Genomic DNA, 19,306 nt, shown 5'->3' with positions numbered 1-19,306 from the left:
TTTACCAAATAGGGCAACCTTCTGTATACCACCCATACCTTGTCACAACACAACTGATTGGCTCAAACGCATTAAGAAGGAATGAAATTCCACAAATGAACTTTTAACAAAGCACAACTGTTCATTGAAATGCACTCCAGGTGACTACCTCATGAAGCTGTATGAGAGAATGCCAAGAGTGTGCAAAGCTGTCATCAAGGTAATGGGTGTCTATTTGAAGAATATAAAATATATTTTGATTTGTTTAACACTTCTTTGGTTACTACATGATTCCATATGTGTTATTTCATAGTTTTGATGTCTTCACTATTATTCTACAATGTAGAAAATAGTACAAATAAATAAAACCCCTGGAATTAATCTTTTTTTTTAATAAACATTGTTTCCATTTTATTTTGAATATAGCAGCCTAAAACTAATATACATTTCTATAACTCTCACCCCCTTGGTACGAGCCCAACCAAAACAAACCTTATCTAAAATATGGCAAAACGTTCAGTCAAAACAAAATGTGTGCCAGGGCTACATACTGGCTAAACACAAAACTTATTGACTGCCCATCCATGGAAGACAATCAGCAACCAGGTTGTCCTTACCATGGACATGTCTGATTTCAAGGGGAAACTCCTGTAATATTAATCTTAAAAAATGTTTTTTTTTTAAATAAAGTTTTACAAAATAAGTGCGAGGTCACCAGGAAGTGACATTAAAGTGACCTCTCACTCTCTCCTCCTGGGTCATCACTAGTTTCTACAAAGTCATAAACCCCACCTATTTCTCTTCCTAAAATGTGATTGTAAACCTAACATTTTATATTAAGACCATACATTGACATAGCCAGGGGGATAGCTAGCTACATTAGTAAGTAAATTCTAGCCATCTTTACCACCCTGTCTTAGTATGTTTTGTCACTTAAATAATTATTGCTACGAGTCTGAAATGGGGAATTACATTTTAATGCTTTGAATATTTTTGTAAAAATTGAACCTTTATTTTAACTAGGAAAGTCAGTTAAGAACAAATTCTTATTTACAATGACGGCCTACCGGGGAACAGTGTAATCCACTGCCTTGTTCAGGGGCTGAACTACAGATTTTTACCTTGTCAGCTTGGAGATTCGATCCAGCAACCTTTCGGTTACTGACCCGACACTCTAACCACTAGGCTATTAATCTATTTTTTTTTAAATAACAAATTAATACTGAAAAATGACAATAGTAAGATTCTTTGGCGATGTCCTCATCGAATGTGCTAGCTACATCTGGAAAATGTCTGTGCTCTTTTTGATAAGTGAGGCATGTTTATAAATTCATGTTTAATGAATGGAAAAATAGAAATGACATTACATTGACTGCATATAATTCATACATAGACCTTTCATGTGTGCATTTATAGACCAGTATGGCCAAGTTAATTGTGATGTGGAGGGCTGTTAATGCGCTGCGAAAGAGTTATGACATGACCCTCAACTACACGAGTTGATCCGTAGAATTTACCTTGAGGATTCAACCCCGTCAGGTTTTTTCATGCACCATTGACCTCAGTGAGAAGAAAAAGAAGCTAAGTCAAGGGTCTGTACTGACCAGTGGGGGAAATGGAGCTGGTACAGGCCGGCTACATATTAGCTCAATTTTCTAAACATGGTTTGGCCTTTTTGTCATATTCGCTAAGAGCTGGTATGGCAGAACCACAATTTTGAGAACAGCCATAATGACGCATCTATTAAGATGCCTAAATATGATCTCTTGCATAGAATGACATGAATGTGCTGTGGATATATTTCATTAGCCTTTAATAATGCGTTTGGGACCTGTTATAACAAGTTCATGAATTGTTTATAGTTAATTAATTAATTGATTGTTTATAGTTCATTAATGTTATGAATAGGAAGTCAAAGTAAATTGTTACCAATTAGGCTCACTATAATGCACTCTCCCACTCGTATAAAAAAAAAAAATTGTGAGCTTTTAATGCTTTTTCCATGAGAAGGCTAGCCTAAACAAAGCAGACAGAGGGTTGCTAGCACTGTCCTCTCTCCCTTCTTGCGGGCTTAACAATAACAAGTGGAAAACCTATCAGGAAGACAGCGTGGGAGGTCAACAGGAAGGACTGGCTAGGAGGTGGCAGGAGACAATGGGCTGCTAAGTTAGCTCGCTACCTTGCTCGCTCTACAGTCGGCTGGGTGGAGCTGTCTTTTTTTTGGTTGCGTCCAAAATGGCTCCCCTATTCTTTACTGTATGCTGTGCAGTGCTCTACCTTTTATGCACTACCATAGGGCTCTGGTCAAAGTAGTGCACTATGTAGGGAATAGGATGCCATTTCAGACACACGACTCTCTTTTGGAAACAATGGATAACATTTTGCTGAGTAGGACCGTATTCTAGTGTAATGCAGCTGGTGGGAGATGGGATGATGATGGGGGGGATGTTGCTGAGGGAACTAAAGGGAAGGATGTTGCACAGTTTAATCATCCAGAAGATTAGATGGTCTGACTCTGCAGCTTTGCACTGATGACAATGACCATAGAAGTTGACTAGTATATAGACCTAGAGCACAAACTGATCTGGCACTAGGCTATGTCTGTTCTCTTTCGTTTTGCAACTACCGATTTGCAGGGGAGAGGGGTGGGGTTTAATGAGACCCATATCATTATTCTTTCAGTACATTCCTGTATTCTGCCCAGGGTCCAATCTCATCCCATAGTTCTCCTGAATGGATCTCTCTCCTGCTGGGCAGGGGACCGCCTGCCACAAAGACAACTATGTGTCCCTGAAACTCCCCCTGTCCCAAAATCTGAGACTTAAGTATTTTGGGTTCAGGCCTGAAGTGAATCCAGTCCAAGTTCCCTGCTTACCTTAATGTCCCCAGTTCTCCCACTGCTAGGCTGCACAGAAATCGGCCTAACAAGTGGGGCCCTCGAAAGAATGACTGTCCTGCCATCCCATCTTAGAACGGGTCTGGCTCTGCTCTCTCCAGGATCATTTAAAAAAAAAAAAACAGTGGGTGATTGAAGCAGAGCAGGACCTTGTTGGATTGGGTACACACATTGTGAGCAGAGCAGACCAAGCTGGGGGAAGACTAGAGCTTGGCTTGGTGATTGGCCAGCGGTTTGCCTCTTGTCTATCCCTTTCGCTCTTTCTCCGTCTCTCTCAGATGCAAGTTCTTCAGTCTGACAGAGACCCCAGAGAACTTCACTGTCGTCCTCGACGAAGAGGGATTTAAAGGTAAATGATTCCCCTACTTCGTACCAAGTTAACCAGAGGCACCACTTAACAAACCTCCATTCATAGCCTATTCTCAATCACACTCCCTTAACATGCTGTAACAACTTCAACATCACATCACATGTTTTTTATGGCCCATTCTTAACTTTGAGTCATATTATTCCCGGTGTCTTTTTCTCACCGAAGTAGTTGATATTACTGGCGCATACTGCCTCCAGGGCCTTCTCTCTTTCTATTTTAAGAGGTGAAAGCTGGTGCAGTGAAGCCACAAGGGGCTTCTTCTGACAAATTATTATAATCAGAACAGTGGCCCTTTGAAGGGGAATAGAGAGATGGAAAGGGGAATGACAGAGTGAGAGCAATAGGGGGAAAGAGATTGAGGGGATGAGAGAGTGATGTTTCATTATTGATTTAAGGGTCCTGGAACTGCCTGTTAATGTTGTGAATAAATACCATTTAGTTTTCCAGTCAACAAGTGTTCAATTACTTCAGGGGATGAAGAACAAGAAGTTCACTTCACACATTTGAAACATAATGCTATAGAGCATAAAGTAACATAGCAACAAACACATTTCCTTTAGAAAACTCAGAGCTGAATGCATACATGGTTCAATCCAGTACAATGCATTATTAGCCTGTGTCTAACTACATATACAGTTGAAGTCGGAAGTTTACATACACCTTAGCCAAATACATTTAAACTCCGTTTTTCACAATTCCTGACATTTAATCAGAATAAAAATTCCATGTCTTAGGTCAGTTAGGATCTCCACTTTATTTTAAGAATGTGAAATGTCAGAATAATAGTAGAGAATGATTTACTTCAGCTTTTATTTCTTTCATCACATTCCCAGTAGGTCAGAAGTTAAATACAGTGGGGCAAAAAAGTATTTAGTCAGCCACCAATTGTGCAAGTTCTCCCTCTTAAAAAGATGAGAGTCCTGTAATTTTCATCATAGATACACTTCAACTATGACAGACAAAATGAAAAAAAAAAATCCAGAAAATCACATTGTAGGATGATTAATTTATTTGCAAATTATGGTGGAAAATAAGTATTTGGTCACCTACGAACAAGCAAGATTTCTGGCTCTCACAGATCTGTAACTTCTTCTTTAAGAGGCTCCTCTGTCCTCCACTCATTACCTGTATTCATGGCACCTGTTTGAACTTGTTATCAGTATAAAAGACACCTGTCCACAACCTCAAACAGTCACACTCCAAACTCCACTATGGCCAAGACCAAAGAGCTGTCAAAGGACACCAGAAACAAAATTGTAGACCTGCACCAGGCTGGGAAGACTGAATCTGCAATAGGTAAGCAGCTTGGTTTGAAGAAATCAACTGTGGGAGCAATTATTAGGAAATGGAAGACATACAAGACTACTGATAAGACTACTCCCTCGATCTGGGACTCCACGCAAGATCTCACCCGTGGGGTCAAAATGATCACAAGAACAGTGAGCAAAAATCCCAGAACCACGTGGGGGGACCTAGTCAATGACCTGCAGAGAGCTGGGACCAAGGTAACAAAGCCTACCATCAGTAACACACTACGCCGCCAGGGACTCAAATCCTGCAGTGCCAGACGTGTCCCCCTGCTTAAGCCAGTACATGTCCAGGCCCATCTGAAGTTTGCTAGAGAGCATTTGGATGATCCAGAAGAAGATTGGGAGAATGTCATATGGTCAGATGAAACCAAAATATAACTTTTTGGTAAAAACTCAACTCGTCGTGTTTGGAGGACAAAGAATGCTGAGTTGCATCCAAAGAACACCATACCTATTGTGAAGCATGGGGGTGGAAACATCATGCTTTGGGGCTGTTTTTCTGCAAAGGGACCAGGACGACTGATCCGTGTAAAGGAAAGAATGAATGGGGCCATATATCGTGAGATTTTGAGTGAAAACCTCCTTCCATCAGCAAGGGCATTGAAGATGAAACGTGGCTGGGTCTTTCAGCATGACAATGATCCCAAACACACCGCCCGGGCTACGAAGGAGTGGATTCGTAAGAATCATTTGAAGGTCCTCGAGTGGCCTAGCCAGTCTTCAGATCTCAACCCCATAGAACATCTTTGGAGGGAGTTGAAAGTCTGTGTTGCCCAGCAACAGCCCCAAAAACATCACTGCTCTAGAGGAGATCTGCATGGAGGAATGGGCCAAAACCTTGTGAAGACTTACAGAAAACGTTTGACCTCTGTCATTGCCAACAAAGGGTATATAACAAAGTATTGAGATAAACTTGTATTGACCAAATACTTATTTTCCACCATAATTTGAAAATAAATTCATTCTAAATCCTACAATGTGATTTGTCTGGATTTTTTTCCCTCATTTTGTCTGTCATAGTTGAAGTGTACCTATTATGAAAATTACAGGCCTCATCTTTTTAAGTGGGATAACTTGCACAATTGGTGGCTGACTAAATACTTTTTTGCCCCACTGTACACTCAATTTGTATTTGGTAGCATTGCCTTTAAATTGTTTAACTTGGGTCAAACATTTTGGGTAGCCTTCCACAAGCTTCCCACAATAAGTTAAGAATTTTGGCCCATTCCTCCTGACAGAGCTGGTGTAACTGAGTCAGGTTTGTAAGTCCTCCTTGCTCGCACACAATTTTTCAGTTCTGCCCACAAATTTTCTATAGGTTTGAGGTCAGGGCTTTGTGATGGCCACAACAATACCTTGACATTGCTGTCCTTAAGCCATTTTGCCACAACTTTGGAAGTATGCTTGGGGTCATTGTCCATTTGGAAGACCCATTTGCCACCAAGCTTTAACTTCCTGACTGATGTCTTGAGATGTTGCTTCAATATATCCACATAATTTTCCTTTCTCGTGATGCCATCTATTTTGTGACGTGCACCAGCCCCTCCTGCAGCAAAGCACTCCCACAACATGATGCTGCCACCCCCGTGCTTCACGGTTGGGATGGCGTTCTTCGGCTTGCAAGCCTCCCCCTTTTTCCTCCAAACATAACGATGGTCATTATGTTCAAACAGTTCTATTTTTTTTGTTTCATCAGACCAGAGGACACTTCTCCAAAAAGTATGCTCTTTGTCCCCATGTGCAGTTGCAAACCATAGTCTAGCTTTTTTATGGTGGCTTTGGAGCAGTGGCTTCTTCCTTGCTGAGCGGACTTTCAGGTTATGTCGATATAGGACTCGTTTTACTGTGGATATAGATACTTTAGTACCGGTTTCCTCCAGCATCTTCACAAGGTCCTTTGCTGTTGTTCTGGGATTGATTTGCACTTCACATCAAAGTATGTTCATCTCTAGGAGACAGAATGTGTCCCCTTCCTGAGCGGGATGACAGCTGCGTGGTCCCATGGTGTTTATACTTGCGTTCTATTGTTTGTACAGATGAACGTGGTACCTTCAGGCATTTGGAAATTGCTCACAAGGATGAACCAGACTTTTTTTTTTTCTTCTGAGGTCTTGGGCAGATTTCTTTTGAGTTTCCCATGATGTCAAGCAAAGAGGCACTGAGTTTGAAGGTAGGCCTTGAAATGCATCCACAGGTACACCTTCAATTGACTCAAAGGATGTCAATTAGCTTATCAGAAGTTTCTAAAGCATGACATCATTTTCTGGAATTTCCCAAGCTGTTTAAAGGCACAGTCAACTCAGTGTATGTACATTTCTGACCCACTGGAATTGTGATAGTGAAATAATCTTGTCTGTGAACAAATGTTGGAAAAATGACTTGTGTCATGCACAAAGTCGATGTCCTAACTGACTTGCCAAAACTATAGTTTGTGGAGTGGTTGAAAAATGAGTTTTAATGACTCCAACGTAAGTGTATGTAAACTTCTGACTTCAGCTGTACATTGTGGTTGTGCACCAGGACCATCCTACTCAGTGAATTTCATACAAATAAAAATTGTGAAACATTAAAGTATGCAACTATACAAAATATATTCACTTGTCACCAAATAACTGATTAAAACACTGTTTTGCAATGAAGGTGAGGAATGAGCAATATCCTGCTTGTGGGTCAGTTTAGGCCCAGTAGGGAACAGTGTTGTTTTCCCTGGCCCGTGCCCATCCGGTGTGAATAGACTGATCTCCCCCCCCCCCCCACACACACACACACACAATAGCCATCAAGCAGTCGAGTGATCGAAGTAGCCTACTGCTCCAGAATCACCTTACCCTCCCCAAATCTTAATCTCAACCACTTAGAGGCACAACTACGAAACTGACTTTAGATCAGTCTCTTGGGGAAACGCCATCCTAGTCTCAACTTGTTTCTATGTCATGACATAGGATCCACTTCCTGGTTGTAACTCAGCTGAGTGATAGTTTATAAATAGCATAGGTATTTTAGACCCCCATGAAGGAAGGCACTGGCAGTGGGGTGGAGTTCAGAGGAAATTACTTAAAGCAGCTGTGTAGACATGGCTTGAGGCTAGGTTGGTAAAATAACAACTTTGCATTTGGCTTGTGTCCAACTTTGTGTGTGTTGTTTGCGTGCGTCTGCTCCCTGTCCTGTCCTGACGTGACCCTCACCCCTCCCATACTCCCCCCTCCAGAGCTACAGCCCTCGGAGCACCTTCAGGTGGAGAGTTCCGTGTGGCTGCCACTCAACGTCATCTCCAACGGCAACGCTTCCAACAGCTCACAAGCGGTGGGCGTGACCAAGATCGCCAAATCCGTCATCGCCCCGTTGGCCCAGCAGCACGTGTCAGTCTTCATGCTGTCCACCTATCAGACGGACTTCATCCTGGTGAGTCCGCAAACTGTGGCTGTAATTCCGACCAGTTTATACCTGGGGCTGATTGGGTTGGCTGATACGATTTATTTATTGTTCTTCTACAACATAATGGGCCTTAATGTCCAGACAGAAATTCTGTTTTGTTACACCCTCCTAAACATGGCCTTCGTAGCTAAGCGATAGGCTGTATTATTTGTCAACTTGACATTTTAACAGGTGAGGTATTAACAGCCACTGTACTGAGAACTGGAACTTAAGCTGAATATTCTAATAGCAGTTGTTGACATCTCACCAGTGAAAGTGTTAAGTGGGCAGAAATAACAGACGTAGTGCCAGACGGCCCGCCAGACGGCCCCGTCAGCAAATATGTTAATTCCTGACATAGTTCTCAGAGTTCATGGACTCTGTTAAGGCAAAAGACTGGTTGTGTCAAGAGGGAGGGAGCGTATTACACGAGGGTGGTAGTGTTTAGCCAGGTAGGCAACTAGTCTATTTTGATGACAAAGTAAGCTTTTTGTTGTTGTTTCCTCAGGTGCGGGAGAAGGACCTGGCTGTAGTTATCCACACTCTGGAGGAAGAGTTCAACATCTACAGAGAGGTGGGGGGAGAGTACTCCGCTGTACTCAGCCAAGATGTCCGCAATGGCTTCCAGAAGAACGGCAAAGAAGGTACGGTTCAGAAGAGAGGGATGAGGTAGGGGGAAGGATGGGGAGAGAAGGATAGATGGAGACGGATGGAATGTGCAACAAATGTACATTAACACGAAAGTTAACCTGTTTTGGATTCGACATGCAGTTAAATCCATTATCTCTGACTCATAGCTGATGCATACAGTGCATTTTGAAAGTATTCAAACCCCCTTTTCCACATTTTGTTACGTTACAGCCTTATTCTAAAATTGAAATACATTGCAAATGTGTAAACATTTTTTTTCTTTTTACTGATATCACATTTATTCAGACCCTTTACTCAGTACTTTGTTGAAGCACCTTTGGCAGTGATTACAGCCTCGAGTATTCTTGGGTATGATGCTACAAGCTTGGCACACCTATATTTGTGGAGTTTCTCCCATTCTTCTCTGCAGATCCTCTCCAGATCTGCCAGGTTGGATGGGGTGTGTTGCTGCACAACTATTTTCAGGTCTCTCTAGAGATGTTAGATCGAGTTTGAATCCGGGCTCTGGCTGGGCCACTCAAGGACATTGAGACTTGTCCCGAAGCATTTTCTGGGTTGTCTTGGCTGAGGGTTGTTGTCATGTTGTAAGGTGAACATTTTCCCCAGTCTGAGGTCCTGAGTGCTCTGGAGCAGGTTTTCATCAAGGATGTCTCTGTACTTTGCTCCGTTCATCTTTCCCTCGATCCTGACTAGTCTCCCAATCCCTGCCGCTGAAAAACATCCCCACAGCATGATGCTGCCACCACCATGCTTCACCGTAAGGATGGTGCCAGATTTTTTCCAGATGTGACACTTGGCATTCAGGCCAAAGAGTTCAATCTTGGTTTCACCAGACCGGAGAATCTTGTTTTTCTCATGGTCTGCCCTTTATTTGCCTTTTGACAAACTCTAATCGGGCTGTCATGTGCCTTTTTACTGAGGCGTGGCTTACATCGGGCTACTCTACCATAAAGGTCTGATTGGTAGAGCGCTGCAGAGATGGTTGTCCTTCTGGAAGGTTCTCCCATCGCCACAGAAAAACTCTGGAGCTCTGTCAGTGACTATCGGGTTCTTGGTCACCTCCCTGACGAAGGCACTTCGACCCCTAATCAGCTCTAGGAAGAGTCTTAGTGGTTCCAAACTTCTTCCATTTAAGAATGATGGAGCCTACTGTGATCTTGGGGACCTGCAGACATTTTTTGGTATCCTTCCCCAGATCTGTGCCTCAACACAATCCTGTCTCGGAGCTCTACGGACAATTCCTTCGACCTCATGGCTTGGTCTTTGCTCTGACATGCACTGTCAACTGTGGGACCTTATAGAGACAGCCTTTCCAAATCATGTCCAATCAATTTAATTTACCACAGGTGGACTCCATTCAAGTTGTAGAAACATCTCAAAGATGATCAATGGAAACAGGATGCACCTTGAGCTCAATTTCAAGTCCGTAAATAAGGTATTTCTGTGATTTTATTAATTTCCAAAAATGTATACATCTGTTTTCGCTTTCTTCATTATCGGGTATTGTGTGTAGTTAGGAGAGAGAGAACATTTATTTAATCAATTTTAGAATAAGGCTGTAACTTAACAAAATGTGGAAAAAGTCAAGGGGTCTGAATACTTTCAGAATGCACTGTAGCTACAGTCTTTACTGCTTTTCAGACCACTCTCCAGTCCCAGTGCTTAGGGTTCATTCACACACGGTTGAAATTTGTAAATGAAAACCAACTCTATATTCTCCTTTTTGTTTCCAGCCCCCCAGCCTACAGTGCACCCGGTGCTGATACCACCGAACCAGTTCTGTGTGATGAGTCTAGACCCAGACACTCTGCCTGCCATTGCCACCATACTTATCGACGCGCTCTTCTACTCCAGCAGGTGAAACCTGCTCTTGCATGCAATGCCCTTCCTTGTTGACCTTTTCTCAGTTATAGCCTTACTAATACAAAAGATGACCACTGTGTAAAACCAGTCATTAACACGGAGTTGATCGTAATATAGGGGGTACATTTTGCCTTTGAGCAAAATATCCGGTAAACTATTTGATAATGAACTCATTAATAAGGACTGGAAAATGTTTTTGTTGTTTTTGTCTGGAGACATTAACCTGTAAGACCCTACAGTCCTGATAGTGTCAACTATTTTCTCCCCCAGTCCTAAAGAGGGCGCTCTTCCCAGCCAGGATCTGGACTGTATCAAGTTCTTCTCCTTCTCCCTGATCGATGGCTATGTCTCTCTGGTCATGGACACTGAGGCACAGCGACAGTAAGATTCATCTCCTTTCACCTCTCTTAAATCTGAGCTGCCCTGAAGCTCTCACGTGACACACTGGGTTATCTCGCTCACCAGAATCTGGGCGCACCGCTACAGTGGCAGGGAGAAGAGACTACCGGTGGTCCCTGCTGTTGCATCTGTGTGTCGGTGGGCAGTTGGACATATCAGGTTGGTAACAGCAGTGTGTGTGTTTTGTTCTCTCTCTTCTTGTTAGGTTCCCTGCTGATCTTCTCTTCACAAGTTCTTCCGGGGAGCTGTGGAGGATGGTGCGCATTGGGGGACAGCCTCTGGGTTTCGGTAGGCCACCCTTTAATCCTAATTATTAATAATATAATATGGAATTGGGATTCAATCACGCCCACTAATATTTTAGTCTCTCTCTCGCTCTCTCTCTCTCGCGCTCTCTCTCTCTCTCTGCCTTGTTTTCCAGATGAGTGTGGCATTGTTGCCCAGATATCCCAGCCTTTAGCCGACAGTGACATCTCCGCCTATTATATCAGCACCTTCAGCTTCGACCATGCCCTGGTGAGTAAGCCTTAAACTGCTGATGTGAGTTACACCAAGCATTACTCCTTGCAACTTGGCATTCAGAACTCTAGAAGGGGTTATTTTCTGATTCTGACCAGTGGAGGGCACTGTTTGCCAGAGTTTCAGGCTAGTGTGTAATGAATGCCATGATAATTTATCTAAGGCTAAACTACACTAGCAGGTTTTTGTGTAACAGGACTTTGACCTATCTGGTTACAGAAATTACAAGAATGTCAGCAGCTCTTCAATACATATTTAATTTCTGATTTGTCATAGAAGTATCAACACCAGATAATGCTAAATCATCGGCTTCCCTTAGACTTTACAACTTGACGTCAGCAGTGACTTTCTGCGCTATCTACATAGTTGGCACTTGAATGACACTGATAGTTTGACGTGAGGAGATGAATGTCTGACTTAAACTGTTTTAAACTCCCCCTAGCCTTTTATCTTCAAATGTCAGTCAACAAGCCCAAGATAAAATGCTTTTACTAATATGTGTTATTAAAATACCCCTGTGGTCTATCCTATGTATGAAAACCCCACAGAAACCTTACACTTGATGGCGATGAGCAATCAATTAGAATGCTTCTCATGCTGAAGGCATTGGAATAGGAATTGCAACCTCGTCTCTCCTGTGTTCTACTCTAGGTCCCTGAAGAGGACATAGTGAGTGTGACTGAGATGCTCCAGCAGCACAGGAAAGAGCCAGCCTGCTGATGGCGGCCTGGTCCGTACTACGCCCCTCTTGGGCCTGGGGCAGTACAGGGCTGGAGGGAGATGCTAACTCTGTGCCTAGACTAGCACTGCAGCATGAGCAGTATTAACTATGAACTTTGTTGCCATGACCATGCACCGATTGGATGCTGCCTGGACCCTGACCAATGCACACAGCGGTATAAGGGAATTGGTGAACTTAAAGTCCAGTTGTGATGCTGGTAAAACTGTACTTAAGGACTGCAGGTATAATGAATGCATTCTAAGTCTTGTTATAAGCCTATATAACCCCCTTATGTCTTATCACCCCATAACAAGAGCTGACTAAATAACAGCAATTTTGAGTCAGTTGTAAATGTCCTACATAGAGCGATATAACATTAAAGGGAAAGAGAAAGGGGGATACCGATCATAGCCTAAGCCTTGTCATAATGCATTATTATAAAGGCGCGTGCACTCTTATAACGAGCAATAACACATTATACCTGTAGCCTTTTTAGAAAGTGTTACCGTGAGGACTTTATGTTACTTTCCTTCTTGCCGCAGGGCACAAACATGTTACTAGGACTGTAAACAACACGGCTGAGTCTTCCAGTGATGTTTATATCGTAATAGTATGTGTCAAAGACCCCCTTTGTGTCAAAGGTCAAATTAATTGTGTGAGTGAATTATGTGAAGCACAACTTATGCTTGGTAAAAAAAAACATTCTCCATTGGTGCGTCATATTCGCCACATCTTCACAAATTCTACGTGTAGTAGGGCACGTACATTTCCTAATCGCACCCCCAATAGCTGAAGACACTCTTTGAAATCCCAGCACCGAGTGTTATTTTGGCCAATTATGTTTTTTACGACATTCAAAAAGGTTCAAACTTAAAGTGTATTTGTGGAAATTATTCTGTTAATAATTGTTCAAAACAAATCTCAGAATTGTATTTTCTTGGAAAACATCCAGGCAATACTACAAAAGATATTACAAAAATCCTACGACCATCCAAGGTTAAGTGCGGTTTTATTCAATGCCGTGATGCAGTTCCAACATCAATAAGTTACTCAGATTTTTTTTAAGGGTCAACATTTCTTTACTTTTGTAGCTTTGATACGATCAACACTGTCTTATTTACAGTTTGTTTTTCAATTTGCACAATAAACAACTTTGTTTTTCATTTCCTTGTAGACTGATATTGAAGCTACTAATATCATTAAAAATATATATATTTTTTGGTACAATGACATTTTGTACAATAAAAAACAAAATGTTCTGTGAAATATTTGTAAAATGTACTGCTTTATTCAATAAAGACTATTGAATGAATTCATGTATTTCTGGACTTCATTATGAATACATTGTCACCAATTTGTTAAGATAACATTTATAGTAACATTTACTTTGTTTTGAATGAATTTACACAACAAATACCTTGGACATGGGGTGAGACGTATTACACATACTTTGTCACACTATTTGGTGATGCAATGTCTTCATGACAACCATTATGTGATTTTTTTTTTTTTAACAGTACATTTTTGTTTCCATCAGAATGCTTCTTGTTTTAGAGACACCAGTCATACGGTATTAGTCGATCAACCCACCATTCGTGTCTCCATGGCTCACCAGCATAGAACAACTCTAACAGACTTTGGTAAATATGTATCCTTAATATTTAATGTAATATTTGTGTATATTAATCCTTTGTCACATACTTTGCTTGGTAATGGAATAATCTATGGTTTCATGATTTGGTCATTTTGCTGGTGACTAGATACACAGCATTTATTTATTTTTTTACGTGTGTGTGCGATCATGTTCCTAAGTGTTCATTCGTGCTGTGTCCCTTACATTGTACATTTTGAATTTCCCCAGTGTTCATATGTGTTCTCCTTGTGATCAAGTTGGAGACGGTACGAGCTGCACCCCACTCTGGGGACATGGACAAGTGTCAGAAGGCTTTAGACAAGATCGTAGAGCTTTCCAACCTGTTGGATCACGAAGCTGGCATCCTCCTGACTACTTACGTAAGTAACAAGATGCAACTGAGTTGGTTCGGTGAATATCTTTGTCTGAAACTTCTGGCCTTTAGCTCAGTGGGCTAACACAATCTTGAGGACCACAGGGGATCAGGGTTTAAACCCTGGGTTGGTCACAGTGACAATCGCAAACTCCCCACTAAATAACTAAAGATTGCGTGGTGTTATCTCAGAACAATATTTCAAACACTGCTGTGTATTATTCCTGGGAAAGTTATACCTGTAACTGCATTTATCTACCAAAACAAGTACTGTTCACTTGCAAGAGCATTGAGGGATAGTCAAGCTCTTAGCTCGCCTGTGTAACTACTGTGTATTATTATTGTCTACCAGCCATCTCTGTTAAATTCGGTAGCAATTAGCCTGGGGAAGAGGTTAACTGTGGAATAACCATTGCTTTGTGTATTATAAACTTTAGCAGTATATTTTATGCTGCTGTGTTTACTACCAAGCTGCAAATAATGTGCAATTGAAATGAAAGTCCACTGTTTTATGTGCTTCCAGATCAAAACAAATGGCTTCCCAACCGATCAGCAGGCCCCAGGCGTGGATGGAGTCCCACCAACAACCATCACTGGCTCCACCCATAAGGTGAAGCTACAGAACATCCACAACAGAGCCATGCTCTTCCACTGGCACATAGACACAGTAACCAAATACATGACTGACCTGTTGGAGGCCTCAGATAATGAGACTCAGATACTCCTGGGGCTCCTGAGGGATTCCATGAACCATCTCCAGAACCTCTTTGGCTGCGTAGAGAAGCTCTTGCAGATCCTGGACTCAAATACCACTACTGTGTCCACCAAGGTGCCCCAAGACGTGTCCCGTGATGAGTATGAGAAGAAGATTTATGGCTGGGCAGTGCTAGACCGGCATAAGGATTTTCTGGCCACGGTGTTGGAAGTTGCTGGCTTTATGGCTAATACTGTATGTGAGGGTTAGAGAGAGTGATTTTTTTGTCACTTAAGGGTGATTTTAGGATATTTATTCAGGAATTTCATGTAAATCAACAATAAGGGGACACAGGCCCATCGCCAGTAATGTGAATGTGAAAGCAGATTGTGGTTTGATTACTGCACAGTATATATTTACATCTATTTATTTGAGTTTGTTTTCAGTTTAGGTTCTAATTTATTTTCGAAACAAATCAAGGACCGCAAGGAACAATTTGTTATTCACTTTTAAGTTATTCAATTCACTCTTGTCATGGGGAGGAACGTAGACATTTCCATCCCGGTCTTTGCTGTCCCTACTGCTCCTCGTTTATGGAGCCTAAATTAGGCTAGGTTGAGGGAGCATCTCCCTCTGACTCAAATGGTGTTTCATAGAGGTTTGAGAGCTGTGGTTGGTGAGGGGGTAGAAGAACAGGAAGTAGTACTATGACGTCCAGGAAGGTCAGAATTCTCCAGAGATTGAGAGTCTGTGTCCCAAATGACACCCTATTCCCTATTTGGTGAACTGCTTTGAGCAGAGCCCAAGTTGTTCACTAAATAGGGAATAAGATGCCATTTGGAACACAGCCACTGACTCCCCTATCATTCACATATCATGACGTCCTCCTTGCATCCTCAGAACACACAGATAACAGGCTGACACTATACTAAAGTGTTAGTCATGCCATAAATATTTAATGTATACATTCATGTACTGTAAGTTATTTTGTATAAATGTGTCTGCTATATGGGTTTGTGTTTAAATTTGGAACTTTTGGTGTCAGCTATATCAAGTTAAGTATCAATGGCCTTTTTTTGAAAACTGCACACTGTCAATTTGAAATGTGTAATTATTTATTTGTTATGAGATTGATATGAACAGAGAAGTCATGACCATAGGGGGCACAAGTGCACATGCCCTCTTAGTCGTCCTGTTTAAAATGATGTATTTCTTTGTTTAATTATTTATTTTAAAGTTGTTTCTCTGTAATAGTACACTGAACAAAAATATAAATGTAACATGCAACAACAATTTCAAAGATTTTACTGAGTTACAGTTCATAAGGAAATCAGTAAATTGAAATGAGTTAATTAGGCCCTTATTCTGTGGATTTCACATAACTGGGAATACAGAAATAAATCTGTTGGTCACAGATGCCTTAAAAAAAAAAATAGGGGTGTGGATCTGAAACTCAGTATCTGGTGATCACCATTTGCCTCATGCAGCGCAACACATCTCCTTTACATAGAATTGATTTGGCTGTTGATTGTGGCCTATGGAATGTTGCTCCACTCCTCAATGGCTGTTTGAAGTTGCTGGATATTGGCAGGAACTGGAACACACTGTCGAACGTGTAGATCCAAAGCATCCAAACTTGCTCAATGGTGACATGTCAGGTGAGTAGCAGGCCATGGAAGAACTGGGACATTTTCAACTTCCAGGAATTGTGTACAGATCCTTGTGACATGGGGCTGTGCTTTATCATGCTGAAACATGAGGTGATGGCAGTGAATGAATGGCACGACAATGGGCTTCAGGATCTCATCACGGTATCTCTGTGCATTCAAATTGCCAATAGATAAAATGCAATTGTGTTCATTGTCCGAAGCTTATGCCTGCCTATACCATAATCCCACCGCCACCATGGGGCACTCTGTTGACATCAGTAAACCGCTTGTCCACACAATGCCATATATGCTGTCTGACATCTGACCGGTACAGTTGAAACCGGGATTAATCCGTGAAGAGCACACTTCTCCAGCATACCAGTGGCCATCGAAGGTGAGCATTTTCCCAATGAAGTTGGCTACGATGCCGAACTGCAGTTAGGTCAAGACCCTGCTGAGGACGATGAGCATGCACATGAGTTTCATGAGGCCATGTCTGACAGTTTGTGCAGATATTCTTTGGTTGTGCAAACCCACAGTTTCATTGGCTGGTCTCAGACGATCCCTCTGGTGAAAAAGCAATCACTGATTACAAAGGGAAAACCAGCCATATCGTGGACACCCACGTCTTGCTCCCAGCTAAACACCTTCACCCACTTTGAAGACAACAGTGCCACCGATGCAGGCCGCTCCCAAGGACTGTGAGCTCTTGTTCTCCGTGGCAGTCATGCGTAAGAAATCTAGTGTTAACTCTAGCAAGGCTGCCGGACCAGGCAGCATCCCTAACCGCATCCTCAGAGCATACGCAGACCAGCTGGCCGGAGTGTTTACGGACATATTCAATCTCTCCCTATCCCAGTCCGCTGTCCCCACTTGCTTCAAGATGTCCACCATTGTTCCTGTACCCAAGAAATCAAAGTTAACTGAGCTAAATGACTATCACCCCATAGCACTCACTTCTGTTATCATGAAGTGTCTTGAGAGGCTAGTTAGGGATCATATCACCTCCACCCTGCCCTAGACCCACTTCAATTTACATACCGCCACAATAGATCCACAGACGATACAATCGCCATCGCACTGCACACTGCCGTTTCCCATCTGGACAAGAGGAATACCTATGTAAGAATGCTGTCCATTGACTACAGCTCAGCCTTCAACACCATAGTACCCTCCAAGCTCATCATTAAGCTCGGGGCCCTGGGTCTGAACCCCATCCTGTGCAACTGGGTAATAGACCAACCTGACGGGCCGCCCCCAGGTGGTGAAGGTCCACAACACCTCCACTACACTGATCTTCAACACAGGGGCCACTCAAGAGTGTGTGCTCAGCCCCCTCCTGCACTCCCTGTTCACCCGTGGCCACCCACACCTCCAACTCAATCATCAAGTTTGCAGATGACACAACGGTAGTAGGCCTGAATACCAGCAATGAAGAGGATGTGCCTTGGCGGAGTGGTGCCAGTAAAATAACCTCTCCCTCAACATCAACAAAAGGAAGGAGCTGATCGTGGACTTCAGGAGACAGCGGAGGGAGCATGCCCCCATCCACATCGACAGGACCTCAGTGGAGAAGGTGAAAAGCTTCAAGTCCTCAGCGTACACATCACTGACAATCTGAAATGGTCCACCCACACAGTGTGGTGAATAAGGCTCAACAGACTTCTCAGGAGGCGGAAGAAATTTGGCTTGCCCCCTCAGACCCCCACAAATCTTTACAGATGCACAATTGAGAGTATCACTGCCTGGTACGACAACTGCACTGCCCGCAACCACAGGGCTCTCCAGTGGGTGGTGCAGTCTGCCCAATGCATCACCCGGGGCACACTGCCTGCCCTCCAGGACACCTAAAGCACCAGATGTCACAGCAAAGCTAAAAAGATCATCAAGGACATAAACCACCCGAGCCACGGGCCTGTTCACCCCGCTATCATACAGGAGAGGTCAGTACAGGTGCATCAAAGCTGGGACAGAGCGACAGCTATCTCAAGGCCATCAGACTGTTAAATAGCCATCACCATCCGGCCTCCACCCAGTACCCTGCCCTGAACTTAGTCACTGTCACGAGCCGGCTGCCACCCGGTTAGTCAACCCAGCACCTTAGAGGCTGCTGCACTATGTACATAGACATGGAATCACTGGTCACTTTAATAATGTTTACATACTGTATTCTAGTCAATGCCATGCCGACATTGCTCATCCTAATATTTATCTATTTCTTAATTGCATTCTTTTACTTTGAGATTTGTGTGTATTGTTGTGAATTGTTAGATACTACTGCACTTTTGAAGCTAGGAACAAAAGCATTTAGCTACATCTTCAATAACATCTGCTAAATACGTGACCAATACAATTTGAATTGATTACACTCAACATGACTCAGGTCATGAAGCAGTTGCATTACTTTGGTAGTAGTTGCATCACTTTCTTGCCCGTAAACTTCCTGAAGTTGAGAAACCGCTAAATTGAATGAGAAAAATAAAGGATGATTCAGTGGAGGGTTAGACATGTAATTCATAAGCCAACAAACTCAAAATTGTGTTTAGTTGACCAAATAATAATTTAAAAAGGAAACCTATTGATTTATTTTTCTGATGGGGTTTCACCTATTATGATAGCACATAGTAAGATACTGTATGAAGGAAGTTTGCCATATCGACAGTACTTTTTGTACCATATGATGAAGCAAGATGAATATAAGACTGGCCACACTCACTTGGCTAAGCAATTTATTCTTAGCTATATTACTGACAACATAAGCAATAAAAACTGAAGACATGGCATATGAGATTTTCTATATGAAGTCAACAGCAGGTTATATTATGCAACGTGTGC

The 19,306-nt window shown here is 42.5% G+C and overlaps 1 protein-coding gene across 1 annotated transcript in view; it reads left to right on the top strand.

The window, feature by feature from the left end:
• Positions 1 to 13,434, top strand: part of LOC115111914 (cytosolic arginine sensor for mTORC1 subunit 1-like) — a 35,240-nt gene extending 21,806 nt beyond the window's left edge. Inside the window, exons 2-9 of the mRNA XM_029638451.2 lie at positions 3,154 to 3,224; positions 7,764 to 7,957; positions 8,478 to 8,613; positions 10,354 to 10,477; positions 10,754 to 10,864; positions 11,088 to 11,170; positions 11,304 to 11,398; positions 12,053 to 13,434. Coding sequence (XP_029494311.1) covers positions 3,154 to 3,224; positions 7,764 to 7,957; positions 8,478 to 8,613; positions 10,354 to 10,477; positions 10,754 to 10,864; positions 11,088 to 11,170; positions 11,304 to 11,398; positions 12,053 to 12,121 — 883 coding nt within the window. The 3' untranslated portion in view covers positions 12,122 to 13,434. The remainder of the gene's footprint in view (positions 1 to 3,153; positions 3,225 to 7,763; positions 7,958 to 8,477; positions 8,614 to 10,353; positions 10,478 to 10,753; positions 10,865 to 11,087; positions 11,171 to 11,303; positions 11,399 to 12,052) is intronic.
• Positions 13,435 to 19,306: the final 5,872 nt, after the last annotated feature.

The sequence above is a fragment of the Oncorhynchus nerka genome, linkage group LG27 (genome assembly GCF_034236695.1).
Source record: "Oncorhynchus nerka isolate Pitt River linkage group LG27, Oner_Uvic_2.0, whole genome shotgun sequence".
Lineage (NCBI taxonomy): Eukaryota > Metazoa > Chordata > Actinopteri > Salmoniformes > Salmonidae > Oncorhynchus > Oncorhynchus nerka.
The sequence above is the reverse complement of the archived record's forward strand: the minus strand, read 5'-3'. Positions and strand labels throughout refer to the sequence as shown.